Raw genomic sequence first — 11,956 nt, forward strand, 5'->3', positions numbered from 1 at the left:
ACCCGTGTTTTGAATTGGAAGTTGTAGATTAATAGTCACAAATGTGTAAAATGACATACACAAATGTTTACGACATATTTACTTTTGCACTTTAAAGTTTCGCTGCACAACGTCAAGTCGGCACTTACAACCTCTCATTCTGGCAGTAAGTTCAAATCCTAGCGCTCTGACTTTTGCTACTCTTTTTGCAGTATTCCTGTTGCAAAACTCACTTGTGCACTCTATGCAGATGTGAGAGCTCAGAGCCAGGGGCCGGGGCTTTGGTGCGAATGAAGACATTTTATTGGTCGATGCCTGACCAATGAACAAACGCCAGCCATCGCGACTTGCCAAGAAAGAAATTTGTGTTTATTTTTATGCATATTTGTGTTTTATTTTATGCATGGTTTGTGTCACGGCCTATTTGATTCCTACGTTTTACAATGATTTTAAGACACTGCATTCATTTTGTCATTCAGGTATTATTATAGTAGACAAATAATGCAACATCTTTCATATGTATATCCCACTGCATATTGCAGAGTAATATCGCTGCACCAGAGCAGCTGAGAAACGTTGTGACATGCTTTGATCTCACCGCCACGCGGTCATGTGGAGCTATCAATAGTACTAAACATCTGGCTCTGTCAATCTATTTGAATGGGATTAATCAGGACAGACAGCGGTTTCACTATATTTGCAGCGATTTTTAGTAATTATTAACACATAATGTACATTGATTGTGCAATGGCTGACTACCTTACCTGAAACAGTATTATATTCGCATTCGCATACCCTTAGCAGTCAATGTGATCAAACACCTTCAGTGAACTTTTAACCATAAAATAACTGTACTACATAGCTCTTACATAGCTCTTACTTAGCTCCAGTCCTGTTTAGTTAATTTGAAGAGATTATGATACTAAATAATATGCGCAATAATTATGATCCATGATGACCATTTAAAATATAACAAAATATGCTTATTATTTATATTACAATAAGTGTAGTATTTAGGGTTAACATAGAGAAAATGTTTTTAAATTCCAGTGGCAAAGAGGCAAATAGGGCATTTGGTTTCCAGAAAGATAATATTCATATGTAATGCCATTGTTTAACCACTAGATGGCCTTAATTGATGTTTAATAAATACATGTATTTAGCTCTACTCTAGTTGCTCAAAACAGTATTGCTGGTCATAACTGCTTATTTTTTAGGTTTTGCTTTTTAATGTACATTTAGACATTATCAAACACTCGATTTTTATAAGCTTTTTTTATGTTGCATTTAAAAAGGTTCATTAGAACAAGCAAATTAGGAATTTAATCCAATGAAGAAGTTTAAATTATTTTTACAAATCATAAAAATAATAAAAACAACAGAGTTATGTTGCAATTCTGGTTACAAGCGATATGCAGTGGGATATCCGAAAGATGTTGCATTATTTGTCTACCAGTTAATACCTGAATGCAAAATGAATGCAGTGTCTTAAAATCCTGTAAAAGCTAAGGATATTCAAAAAAATAGTTGCAGTGTTTTACAAATAACTGATACATATGTATGAAATAAAACATTTCTTTCTTGGCATGTCGCGGTGGCTGGCGTTGGTTCATTGGTCAGGCATCGACCAATAAAAATGTCTTCATTCGCACCAAAGCCCCGCCCCTGGCTCTGCGCTCTCACATCTGCATATACAAGTGCACAAGTGAGTTTTGCAAGGAATACTGCAAAAAGAGTAGCAAAAGTCATCGCTAGGATTTGAACTCGTACTGCCAATCTGAGAGGTTGTAAGTGCCGACTTGACGTTGTGCAGCGAAACGAAGTAAAGTGCAAAAGTAAATATGTCGTAAACATTTGGTATGTCATTTTACACATTTGTGACTACTCTACAACTTCCAATTCAAAACACGGGTGTTTGATCATTGTCTGTTATGCAAATTGAAAGATTCAGGTTTTCCATCAGAGCTGTGAGTGTAAATTTTTTACCAATTACGAATGTTAATATGACAAGTTCTCACATTCAGATGTCCAACCTCTCGAGTTTAGCTACTGATTCCGCAAAACAAGTGAGGTTATAAAATTCAAGAGGTTACCAAATGTTATGTTTAGGGTTATGGTTAAATAATTAAAGCAATAAATCATTCCTAAATAATACAAATATGCAATTGCAGTAAGTAAGTAAACTACAAGTACATAAAAAAACTAGAGACCTAGAACCGCTGAAAACTGCTACTCGACTCCGCACAAGAAGCGTGTTTAATATAAATGAGAACGACTATGTTTATTAATCGCACCTAGATGTACGGAAGTAAAATAAGGCGGGGCTTTGTTATGTCTTTGTTAGATTTTGTAAACTCCGACTCGTTTATCTGCGAATCGGTTCTTTTAAATAATTCGTATCAATTCTCGTTACACTTCGAATGAATTGTTCAGACCGGTTTGTGAATCGTTTCAACTGGATCATTGAAGAGATTCAACTCAAAAGAACGATTCGGTCACGTCAGTTTCCAACGAGTCATTCTGTCACACTGTGCGTGCTGTAGCGGTTGAGAAACTAATTTGAAGCCGAAATGAAGGACCGTCTGGGCGATTTAACAGCCGTGAGACTTCAAATTATTTCCTGAATTCATGTCATTTAGATGTGAAATACTAATGATAAAAAATTACGTTTCATTGGTATACTTAGTTCTACTATCGTAAATATAGCTTGATAACATGTATTTGCATTCCTTATGATTAGCCATTGTTGCCTTTATCACGTTTTCTGTTAAAACAAAGTTTGATACGCTTAAAGCGTGAGCTTTATACGACAGAAAAGCCCCAGCTGTCTTCCTGACTTTTTTTTGTATTTGTTTTGGCTGTAACGTTAATCCTTCCCCATCAGCTCCGCCATGGCATTATCATCACCGCTCCTGCGGAGTCCAGTGCTTTCTTAGAGGAATTCCTCCCTAAGGTTTGTATGTGTGCGCTTGTGTTTGAACATCTACATGTCTTTTTATGTGCGGAACTGTCACTTAGTCTTTACATTATAACTGAAAACTCGAAAAACTATTGTACTTGTGCATATTAACGTGTACAGGTCAATGAGGTTCAGCAACTTATCGAGAGAATTTCCCTCTGTGTGGAAGAAGTGAAGCTGAGACATAGTACCATTTTGACAGAAATCAACCCACCGAATAGTGAGTACATTGTGTTTGTGTCTTTACAGTTGTAAGCTCCTATGAAATATTAGGATAATTTAAAATAATTTCCAAGCTCTGTTAATCTCTATTAATGATTATTGGTCAAAAGGCACGGGAAATCAGTTCACCTTTATTCTGTGTTCCTCTGAACAACATGTTTGTGTCTATTCCTATTAACAGATGTGAGAGAGGAACTTGAGCAGTTTAACAGTGACATCAAGCAGACAGCCGATGCAATCAAGGTTAAACTAAAAGGTAAAATAAAAATATAGGTTTTTTTTTATAAGACATGATCAAGTATACTGATCTACTTTCCCGATGGGCCATTCAGCGAACTGAGATATCCCATATTGGGGAATATAAGTCATTTTGATATATTTTGTAAATGTTGATTCAAGAGCCTAATGAAAGATTAATATCAGTGTCTTACATAAATTAGGTGTTATGTTTTTACAAATGTTATTGTTGTTAATAGCAGTAAATTTTCTTTACTGCATCCTAGCTCAAAATCAGCACTTACTGTCAAATATGCATTTCTATATGACAAAAGCAATATTTTGTTAATTGAATTTGCAGTACTGTTTATTCAGTGATATATATTATGTGTTTACTTTATTTCTTAATTTAATTACTCCAGTATAAGGCCATAAACCCACCAAAACATTTACGGGGAGATTGTCAAGATATGATTTGACTTGCAAATCATAAACAAAGCTTACTTCTGTCAGGTTTTAGTGGACCATTTAGACAGAATCATTTCCTCTTCTTCTTTTTTTTTTTTTTTTTTAAACTCGGAAATGTGTAAGTTATATTTCCTTTTATCTTTTACAACAAACATTATGCTAAACCGGCTTTATATCTCTTTGAAATAAAGCAGTCAATTCTATTGTCTTTGGTTTCCATTTCAACTGTAGTACATTGTTTTGACCAATACACTGAAGATTGTAACATTGTTCATATTTAAAATCACGATTCTTTGGTTGTTCATATACTGTAGATTTAGAAGGAACATTCTCAGAAAATGAGAATGCTAACAGCAGCTCTGTGTACTGCCGCATCCAGAGTACTCAGGTGAGATGTCACTCTGTATTATAAATTAAATAATTTTCAGATGTTTGTTTTATTCATTTTTCTCTGTGTGTCTTTATTTTGTTAAACTATAGCACACAGTACTTTCACTGAGGTTTGCAGAAATAATGAATATGTACAATCAAGAACTGCTATCTTTCCGGACAAGGAGTAAAGATTGGATACAAAGACAGCTGGAGATCAGTGAGTGAATTAATACACTTATTAACACACCAGAATTATATTATTATATTACATTATATTATATGACATTATATCATATCATATCATATCATATCATATCATATCATATTACATTTTATTATATAGCTACACTACTAAGAATTTTAAAGGTATTAATGCTTTTATTCAGCAAGCATGCATTAAATTGATCAAAAGTAAGTAAAACAGTAAAGGCATTTATAATGTTAAAGGGGTCATGAACTGCATTTTATTTTTATTGGCATTATTTAATGTTTCCTGAAGTGCACTTATAATGTTACTTTGATTTTTAAATCAAACATTTTAATAATTTTTAAATAAAAGAGCCTTTTCTACCCTGATTTTAGCCGTCTGGTTTGAACACTGTTGGAAGGGGTGTGTCTGCTGTGGGATTTCACTGGAAACGCCCACTACTATGATTGTATAATATTTTGTATACAGTTGTATATGAAATAAGTATTATATGTGGAACTTGAAAACATTTACTACATTTTACTATTACAGCTGTTGAGATTAACTAATCATAAAAAGTGTTGATTATAGCATTATATTTAGATCTACTCCCGTTGCATGAAAGTTTCATTGTAGCGGATGACAGACAGAGTGATCCTGTATTGCTCTTCTCTCCTTCTCATCTCACTAATGCTCCAGTGGGCGGGGCCAAAGACATGATGATGTAGAAGTAGGTGTTAATCTGATTCTGCAGAGGTGGGCTTTCATCACACTATTACGTCATAATGTGACAGTCTGAAACGAGTCATTTTCTGAGCTTGGTTTCAGTAAAACCTGTTTTTGGACTAACAAGGAAGTTTAGAGCTCTGAAATTTACAGGGGGTTTTATAGAACAATGACCTCTTACATGTCAAAACATCAAGGAAATTTTGATTTCTCAATTCATGACCCCTTTAAAAGATTTTTTTTTTTCAAATAAATGCTGTTCATTTCAACTTTCTATTCATCAAAGAATCCTGGAAAAATATGTATCATGCTTTCCACAAACGTGTTAAGCAGCATAATTGAATAAATAATGTTTCTTGAGAAGCAAATGAGTATGTTTTGATTCCTGAAAGATCATGTGACACTGAAGGCTGAAAAAATGGCTTGCTGAAAATTCAGCTTTGCAATCACAAGAATTACCTTTTATATATACGTATACGAAAAGTATATTAAAACAGAAAAGAGTTATACATTTATATAATCATAATATATATTATAAATAGTAGATTTAGAATAGTATACAGGCCCTTCTCAAAAAATTAGCATATTGTGAAAAAGTTCATTATTTTCCATAATGTAATGATAAATATTAAACTTTCATATATTTTAGATTCATTGCACACCAACTGAAATATTTGAGGTCTTTTATTGTTTTAATACTGATGATTTGGCATACAGCTCATGAAAACCCAAAATTCCTATCTCAAAAAATTAGCATATTATGAAAAGTTTCTCTAAACGAGCTATTAACCTAATCATCTGAATCAACTAATTAACTCTAAACACCTGCAAAACCGCAATCATGGGTAAGACTGCCGACCTGACTGCTGTCCAGAAGGCCATCATTGACACCCTCAAGCGAGAGGGTAAGACACAGAAAGAAATTTCTGAACGAATAGGCTGTTCCCAGAGTGCTGTATCAAGGCACCTCAGTGGGAAGTCTGTGGGAAGGAAAAAGTGTGGCAAAAAAAAACGCTGCACAACGAGAAGAGGTGACCGGACCCTGAGGAAGATTGTGGAGAAGGACCGATTCCAGACCTTGGGGGACCTGCGGAAGCAGTGGACTGAGTCTGGAGTAGAAACATCCAGAGCCACCGTGCACAGGCGTGTGCTTTTGAACCAGAAACAGCGTCAGAAGCGCCTGACCTGGGCTACAGAGAAGCAGCACTGGACTGTTGCTCAGTGGTCCAAAAGTACTTTTTTCGGATGAAAGCAAATTTTGCATGTCATTCGGAAATCAAGGTGCCAGAGTCTGGAGGAAGACTGGGGAGAAGGAAATGCCAAAATGCCTGAAGTCCAGTGTCAAGTACCCACAGTCAGTGATGGTCTGGGGTGCCATGTCAGCTGCTGGTGTTGGTCTATGCATGGTTTACTGACCATGGTATTACTTTGCTCAATTGGCCTGCCAACTCTCCTGACCTGAACCCCATAGAGAATCTGTGGGATATTGTGAAGAGAAAGTTGAGAGACGCAAGACCCAACACTCTGGATGAGCTTAAGGCCGCTATCGAAGCATCCTGGGCCTCCATAACACCTCAGCAGTGCCACAGGCTGATTGCCTCCATGCCACGCCGCATTGAAGCAGTCATTTCTGCAAAAGGATTCCCGACCAAGTATTGAGTGCATAACTGAACATAATTATTTGAAGGTTGACTTTTTTTGTATTAAAAAAACTTTTCTTTTATTGGTCAGATGAAATATGCTAATTTTTTGAGATAGGAATTTGGGGTTTTCATGAGCTGTATGCCAAAATCATCAGTATTAAAACAAATAAAAGACCTGAAATATTTCAGTTGGTGTGAAATGAATCTAAAATATATGAAAGTTTAATTTTTATCATTACATTATGGAAAATAATGAACTTTTTCACAATATGCTAATTTTTTGAGAAGGACCTGTATATATATATATAAAATCAAACTCAATCTTTTTTAAAAGGTGGCAAGGTCATCACTGAAGAGGAGGCTGAGGTTTTGCTGCAAAGTAACACCCCTGCTGTCTTTACCTCAAACGTAAGTTTCAACATTAAAAGATAGTTGAAAGCACTTTTCCACATAAGCATCCCTCAAATGTTAATATAATTCTTTGTGTATAGATCAACTCTGGCTCCTGCATCACGGGGCAAGCACTGAATGAGATTGAGTTACGGCATAAGGACATTCTCTATCTGGAGGCCAGCATTCAAGAGCTGCATAGCATGTTTATGGATATTGCTATGTTAGTCAATAGTCAGGTACTGTTAGCTTGCTGGAGAGTTCAATGTATTAACCAAAAAAATAAAAATTAAATAAAAAATAGTGCACCAAGACTTAGAACACAGTTAAAAACAAACATTTAAGTGCATTAAGAATCGTTAATTTACACAAGTGCCTTATTGAAATGAATTGAATGATCAAAAAACTGTGCATAAGTCCCAAGGGACTGTTATCTTGCCATATCATAATTGAAAGTTTTTCCACTTTTTTTATAGGGTGAAATGGCAAACAACATAGCAAAGACTGTAATGAAAGCTGGAAACTATGTAGATCAAGGGAAAGAGAATATGGAAAAAGCTGCTGATTACAAGAAGTCCTGGGGAATAAGATTGCCTTTTTTCAAGAGCAAAGCAAAACCAGCTACCACCAAGGGCTCTTGAATGAATTTTGAACTTTGGAACTTTTGGACTCTGTATACTGCTTGCTTTTGTGTTCTATGAAGATGAGGGATTCATACTCCTTGTCTTTTCTGAAAAAAAACCCCCGTCATGCCACAGTTCTTATTCTATACCCTGTATGTTTTGATTAAGCTTGCTGTCAAATTGCCTTTTTCTGACACAATATGAAAACAATCAATTTGTTTCAGTTCTTTGGATTATTTAAGATCTACACCACCACTTTCAATATAATCTAAATATTTTTCAGATTGAGGTGTTTACATAAAGGCTTTTCAGTCCAACTAAGCCATCTTTTCCTTTTTTTTTTTTTTTCAATTTAATAGCGGTTGGCAAACAAACATATTGTGCATTTCTGTCAAACTGAGCCATCAATTTGATTATAAATGGATTATTTGGGTGCATGTAAATATAGCTAATGTAAAAGCCCAGTTAGATCTCCTACATTCAATATTTGTTTTTTTGTTTTTACTTTTATTAGTTTATATGTATTACAGTATTTGGTCACTTACTTTTATATTATTCATAGTTCACCTAAAATTAGAACTTCTGTTATCATTTACTTACCCTGTGTACTGTGGGGTCCAAAACAGCATTTGATGATCGTGACTGCAAAAGAAGGTGAGACTAAAACTTTTGACATTCCTGAGGCGGCTGGAACCTACTTGTCACCAGTTGTGGACAATTGACCTGTGGACTAGGTGGAAGGAAAGGACAGTTGATGAGATTTATACTTTGCTTTAATAAACAGAATATTGATTACATTGTTAATGTAGAAATATAAAATGGATTTTTTTCTGGTAGTGTAAGTAATGTTTATTTAACCAAGAACATGTGACTGGGACTAGAATTTACATTAGAATTATTATTTTTTTTTTAAAAAGGACTTTGCCTCCTCATTTCAGAATACCACCGCACACCACTGGGTCGTAAGTATGTATGTATTTAAGAATTTGCGAGCACACACATGTATGATGTGTATGTATAAGGGGTTTGTATGTATGTGTACTTTTATGTGTGTATCTATGTTTATATAGGCTATTATACATAGGTGTTTGGATGCATGTTATATTGGATGTGTGTGAATGGGTATATATTCATACATTTGCATGTCTTATAGTCAGTTAATTATTCAGCTGATCACTTTGCACACAATATTCACAAATGATGGCTGTGTAAAATCTTGTTTTCTACACATAACTGCAGAATATATTGTTCATGCTATTAATGGTTCCCTGTTTGTTAAAAAAAAGTTTTACAGTTTTAATATAATAGAGAAAAGAAAAGAAAAGAAAAGAAAAAGAAAAATACAGATCCAACAGATATAGGAACCCTGAATATTTATAAAAATGTTTTGTAAAACAAGTTAGCTTTGCTTTTTGGTCCTCTCTCCCACATTAACAGATATGAGAGAGGAACTCGGGCAGTTTAGTAATGATTTATGATTTAGTAATAAATCAAGCAGACAGTTCATGTTAAACTGACAGGGAGGCTAATTTAGTAATTTTTTATTATTATTGTTATTTTTGGGTTAGGAGGGAAAGGGGTGTAAAACTGTATATTTCACTTGTGCTAGTAAAAATGAGTGTAATTTAACTGTAAAATATTGTAAAAAAAATGCTACAGAAAAAAAATATTACTAGGTTAACAGTATGTTATTCCTGTACAGGGAAAAACTGTAAGCTGTAAAAGACCAAAAATTGCATGTAATTTTACAGTTTTTAGAAGAAAAAAAAAAAAAAAAAGACAGTTTACAGTCAAACACTGTAAACTGATATTCCCAGAATTCCCTGCATGACACTCCACAATTGAAAGTATTTTAAATAATAATGTTTCTTAATAGTTTTTGTTATCAGGTATGTACATTAGAGTTTTATGTTACATCTGTTGTTTAATGAATGTTTATTGCATTATTTAAGTGTCGTCTGTTACCACAATGGTGTTTAGTGTTTGTGTGACTGACTTCGTGCACCTTCTGATATGATTCCTTATGTGGCTTTTTTTTTACCACCTGCATTATTATGGTGGTGGTCAGTATATGGTATATTAAAGGTACAAAACATATGTTAGTAGGAGTGTGCGTTGTTAAAATTACTGGTTTAAATTCAAAATTTCTTGTTAGTAAATTAGTTTTATACTGTAAAATGTACAGTTTGTTCTGTGTAAAAGTTTTTCTGTATTTTTTTTTTTTTTTTTTTTTTACAAAATTATTCTGGCAACCACAGCTGCCAAAATAATTTTGTAAAACTTTTTTTCCAGTGATTTTATTTTTTTATTTATTTTTTAGAAGTATATTGAAAGGTTTAGGAAAATTATTTCACTCTTTTTTTTTTTAGTGGGAAATATGTTGACTAATTTTATCTTTTCTAACAAATGTGCTAAACCTGGCTTTATATCTCTTTATAAAGAAAGCAGTGGTTTTGGTTTCAACTTCAGTTTTGTTAAGTTTCTTTAACAATAGACTGACGATTGAAACATTTTTGTCACCCTTTGTCACTCAGTCTTCGGTTTGCAAGAAAACAAATCTTTTACACTGTTCATATAGATTTATATGCAAAGAAAAATATATCTAATTAGGGGTGAGATGTCACTCACTATTATAATGTCATTATTATTTTTTAAAATATTCTTTAGACCATTAATGTTCATTAATGTCTATTGTTATTTGTATAAGACTTCTGTATTATATTTGTAGCCTATAGTTGTATGTAGCCTTGCTGCCATTTTGAAATTGGATCTAGGTAAAAAGCAGGAAAATAATTATGTCCTGTGATTTTTTAGTGAATTTTTAAAAATAATGATCCTATATCCCTAGTAAAAAAAAAAAAACTAAAAAAAAAACTAAACAATAAAAAACAGCAATATTGTGAAATGCTTTTATGTTCAATTTTCAAAATGTATTTATTTTTTATAAAATGTAATTTATTCCTGTAATATCAGAGCTGAATTATTAGCAGCCAATACACCATTCTTCTGTGACACAATTCTGTAGAAATCATTCTAATAGGCTGATTCGGTGCTCAAGTAATATTTATTCTTCTTATCACTGTTGAGATATATATATGTGTGTGCGTGTATAGATAGATAGATAGATATAGATATATACTTATATACTGTTGGTAAACAACATAGCAAAGACTGTAAATCTGTAAAAATCTGAAAGCTGGAAACTTATGTAGATCAAGAAAAAAGCTGTGATTTAGAAAAAGTCCTGTAAAGGATAAGATTGCCTCCCTTGTGCAGTTCATTCAAGAGCAAAGGAAAACCAGTCGCCTATCTTAGAACATATCTGCAGTCCTGAATGAGATGTTTCAATTACTTGCTAATCTTTTAATTAAATCATGTAAAATACTACAATCCACTTAAAGGGAGCTAAAAGTGTGTAATTCATGCGTTCAAACATACACAAATTGCAAACATGTAGATATAAATAGTTCTTCATTCCAGACAAAGGAAGAATAGCTCAGCAGGGACAGGTCTGTTGTTTCTAAACATACACTTGACACACTAGCCTCATTACACTAGGTGTTTATTATAGTACTCCATACTTAAGCATATCACCCAAACAAACCACAATGCTTCTGTCCATAGAAATACCTGCAGCATATGCCAAGTCTAAGGCCTTCTGGTTCATTTCTTCACTGCTCATTTTGACTCATCTCTGTCCATCTTTACTCTGCCATATGGTCACTCAGCAAGTAGTGACTGCTGTGGGAGCTGTAGGAGGGGAAGAAGATTTAGACGCACATACTTTGTGTCTTTGCTGTTTCTGTTACAAAAAGGAGGTTTATTCTGCATCTTTCAGCAAAGATACACAGTGGAGAACAGGTTGTTTCTCTCTTCCTCTTTAATTTTGCATGGTTTCTCACATTCACACCTTGTTACACCTTGGAGAAAATGTCAAGGTCTCACTCGCACTCATCCTTCCTGTACCGGTTAACTCGTCTAACAGAATGTAACAGAACACAGAGTTTTCTTTAACACTGAGTTGGGCTGCTCTCAAAAGGGCCTCAGTAAGAGAACAAGAGAGAACCAGCAGACATCAAACAAAAAGGTAAGAAAAGTATATATGTGTATGTTGTAAAAGGTTTTTTTTTTTTTTCCAGAACACTTCTAAAAAATTACAATTTTGAATTTT

At 33.9% G+C, this 11,956-nt stretch overlaps 1 protein-coding gene across 1 annotated transcript; it reads left to right on the plus strand.

The window, feature by feature from the left end:
- Positions 1 to 2,384: 2,384 nt before the first annotated feature.
- LOC109055347 (syntaxin-2-like) lies at positions 2,385 to 8,102 on the plus strand. Its single transcript, XM_019072573.2, has 9 exons — positions 2,385 to 2,579; positions 2,864 to 2,932; positions 3,059 to 3,158; positions 3,342 to 3,416; positions 4,159 to 4,232; positions 4,325 to 4,433; positions 7,107 to 7,180; positions 7,264 to 7,401; positions 7,639 to 8,102. Exons 1-9 carry the CDS (start codon positions 2,550 to 2,552, stop codon positions 7,801 to 7,803), a joined length of 834 nt encoding a protein of 277 aa, XP_018928118.1. The 5' UTR covers positions 2,385 to 2,549; the 3' UTR covers positions 7,804 to 8,102.
- Positions 8,103 to 11,956: the final 3,854 nt, after the last annotated feature.

Source organism: Cyprinus carpio, chromosome A21 (genome assembly GCF_018340385.1).
Source record: "Cyprinus carpio isolate SPL01 chromosome A21, ASM1834038v1, whole genome shotgun sequence".
In the NCBI taxonomy this organism is placed as follows: Eukaryota; Metazoa; Chordata; class Actinopteri; order Cypriniformes; family Cyprinidae; genus Cyprinus; species Cyprinus carpio.

Coding starts and splice junctions, on each gene's coding strand:
- LOC109055347 (XM_019072573.2), top strand. CDS start 2,550: ATGAAGGACCGTCTGGGCGATTTAACAGCC. Junction 2,933..3,058: donor TAGAGGAATTCCTCCCTAAG/GTTTGTATGTGT, acceptor TAACGTGTACAG/GTCAATGAGGTTCAGCAACT. Junction 3,417..4,158: donor AATCAAGGTTAAACTAAAAG/GTAAAATAAAAA, acceptor CATATACTGTAG/ATTTAGAAGGAACATTCTCA.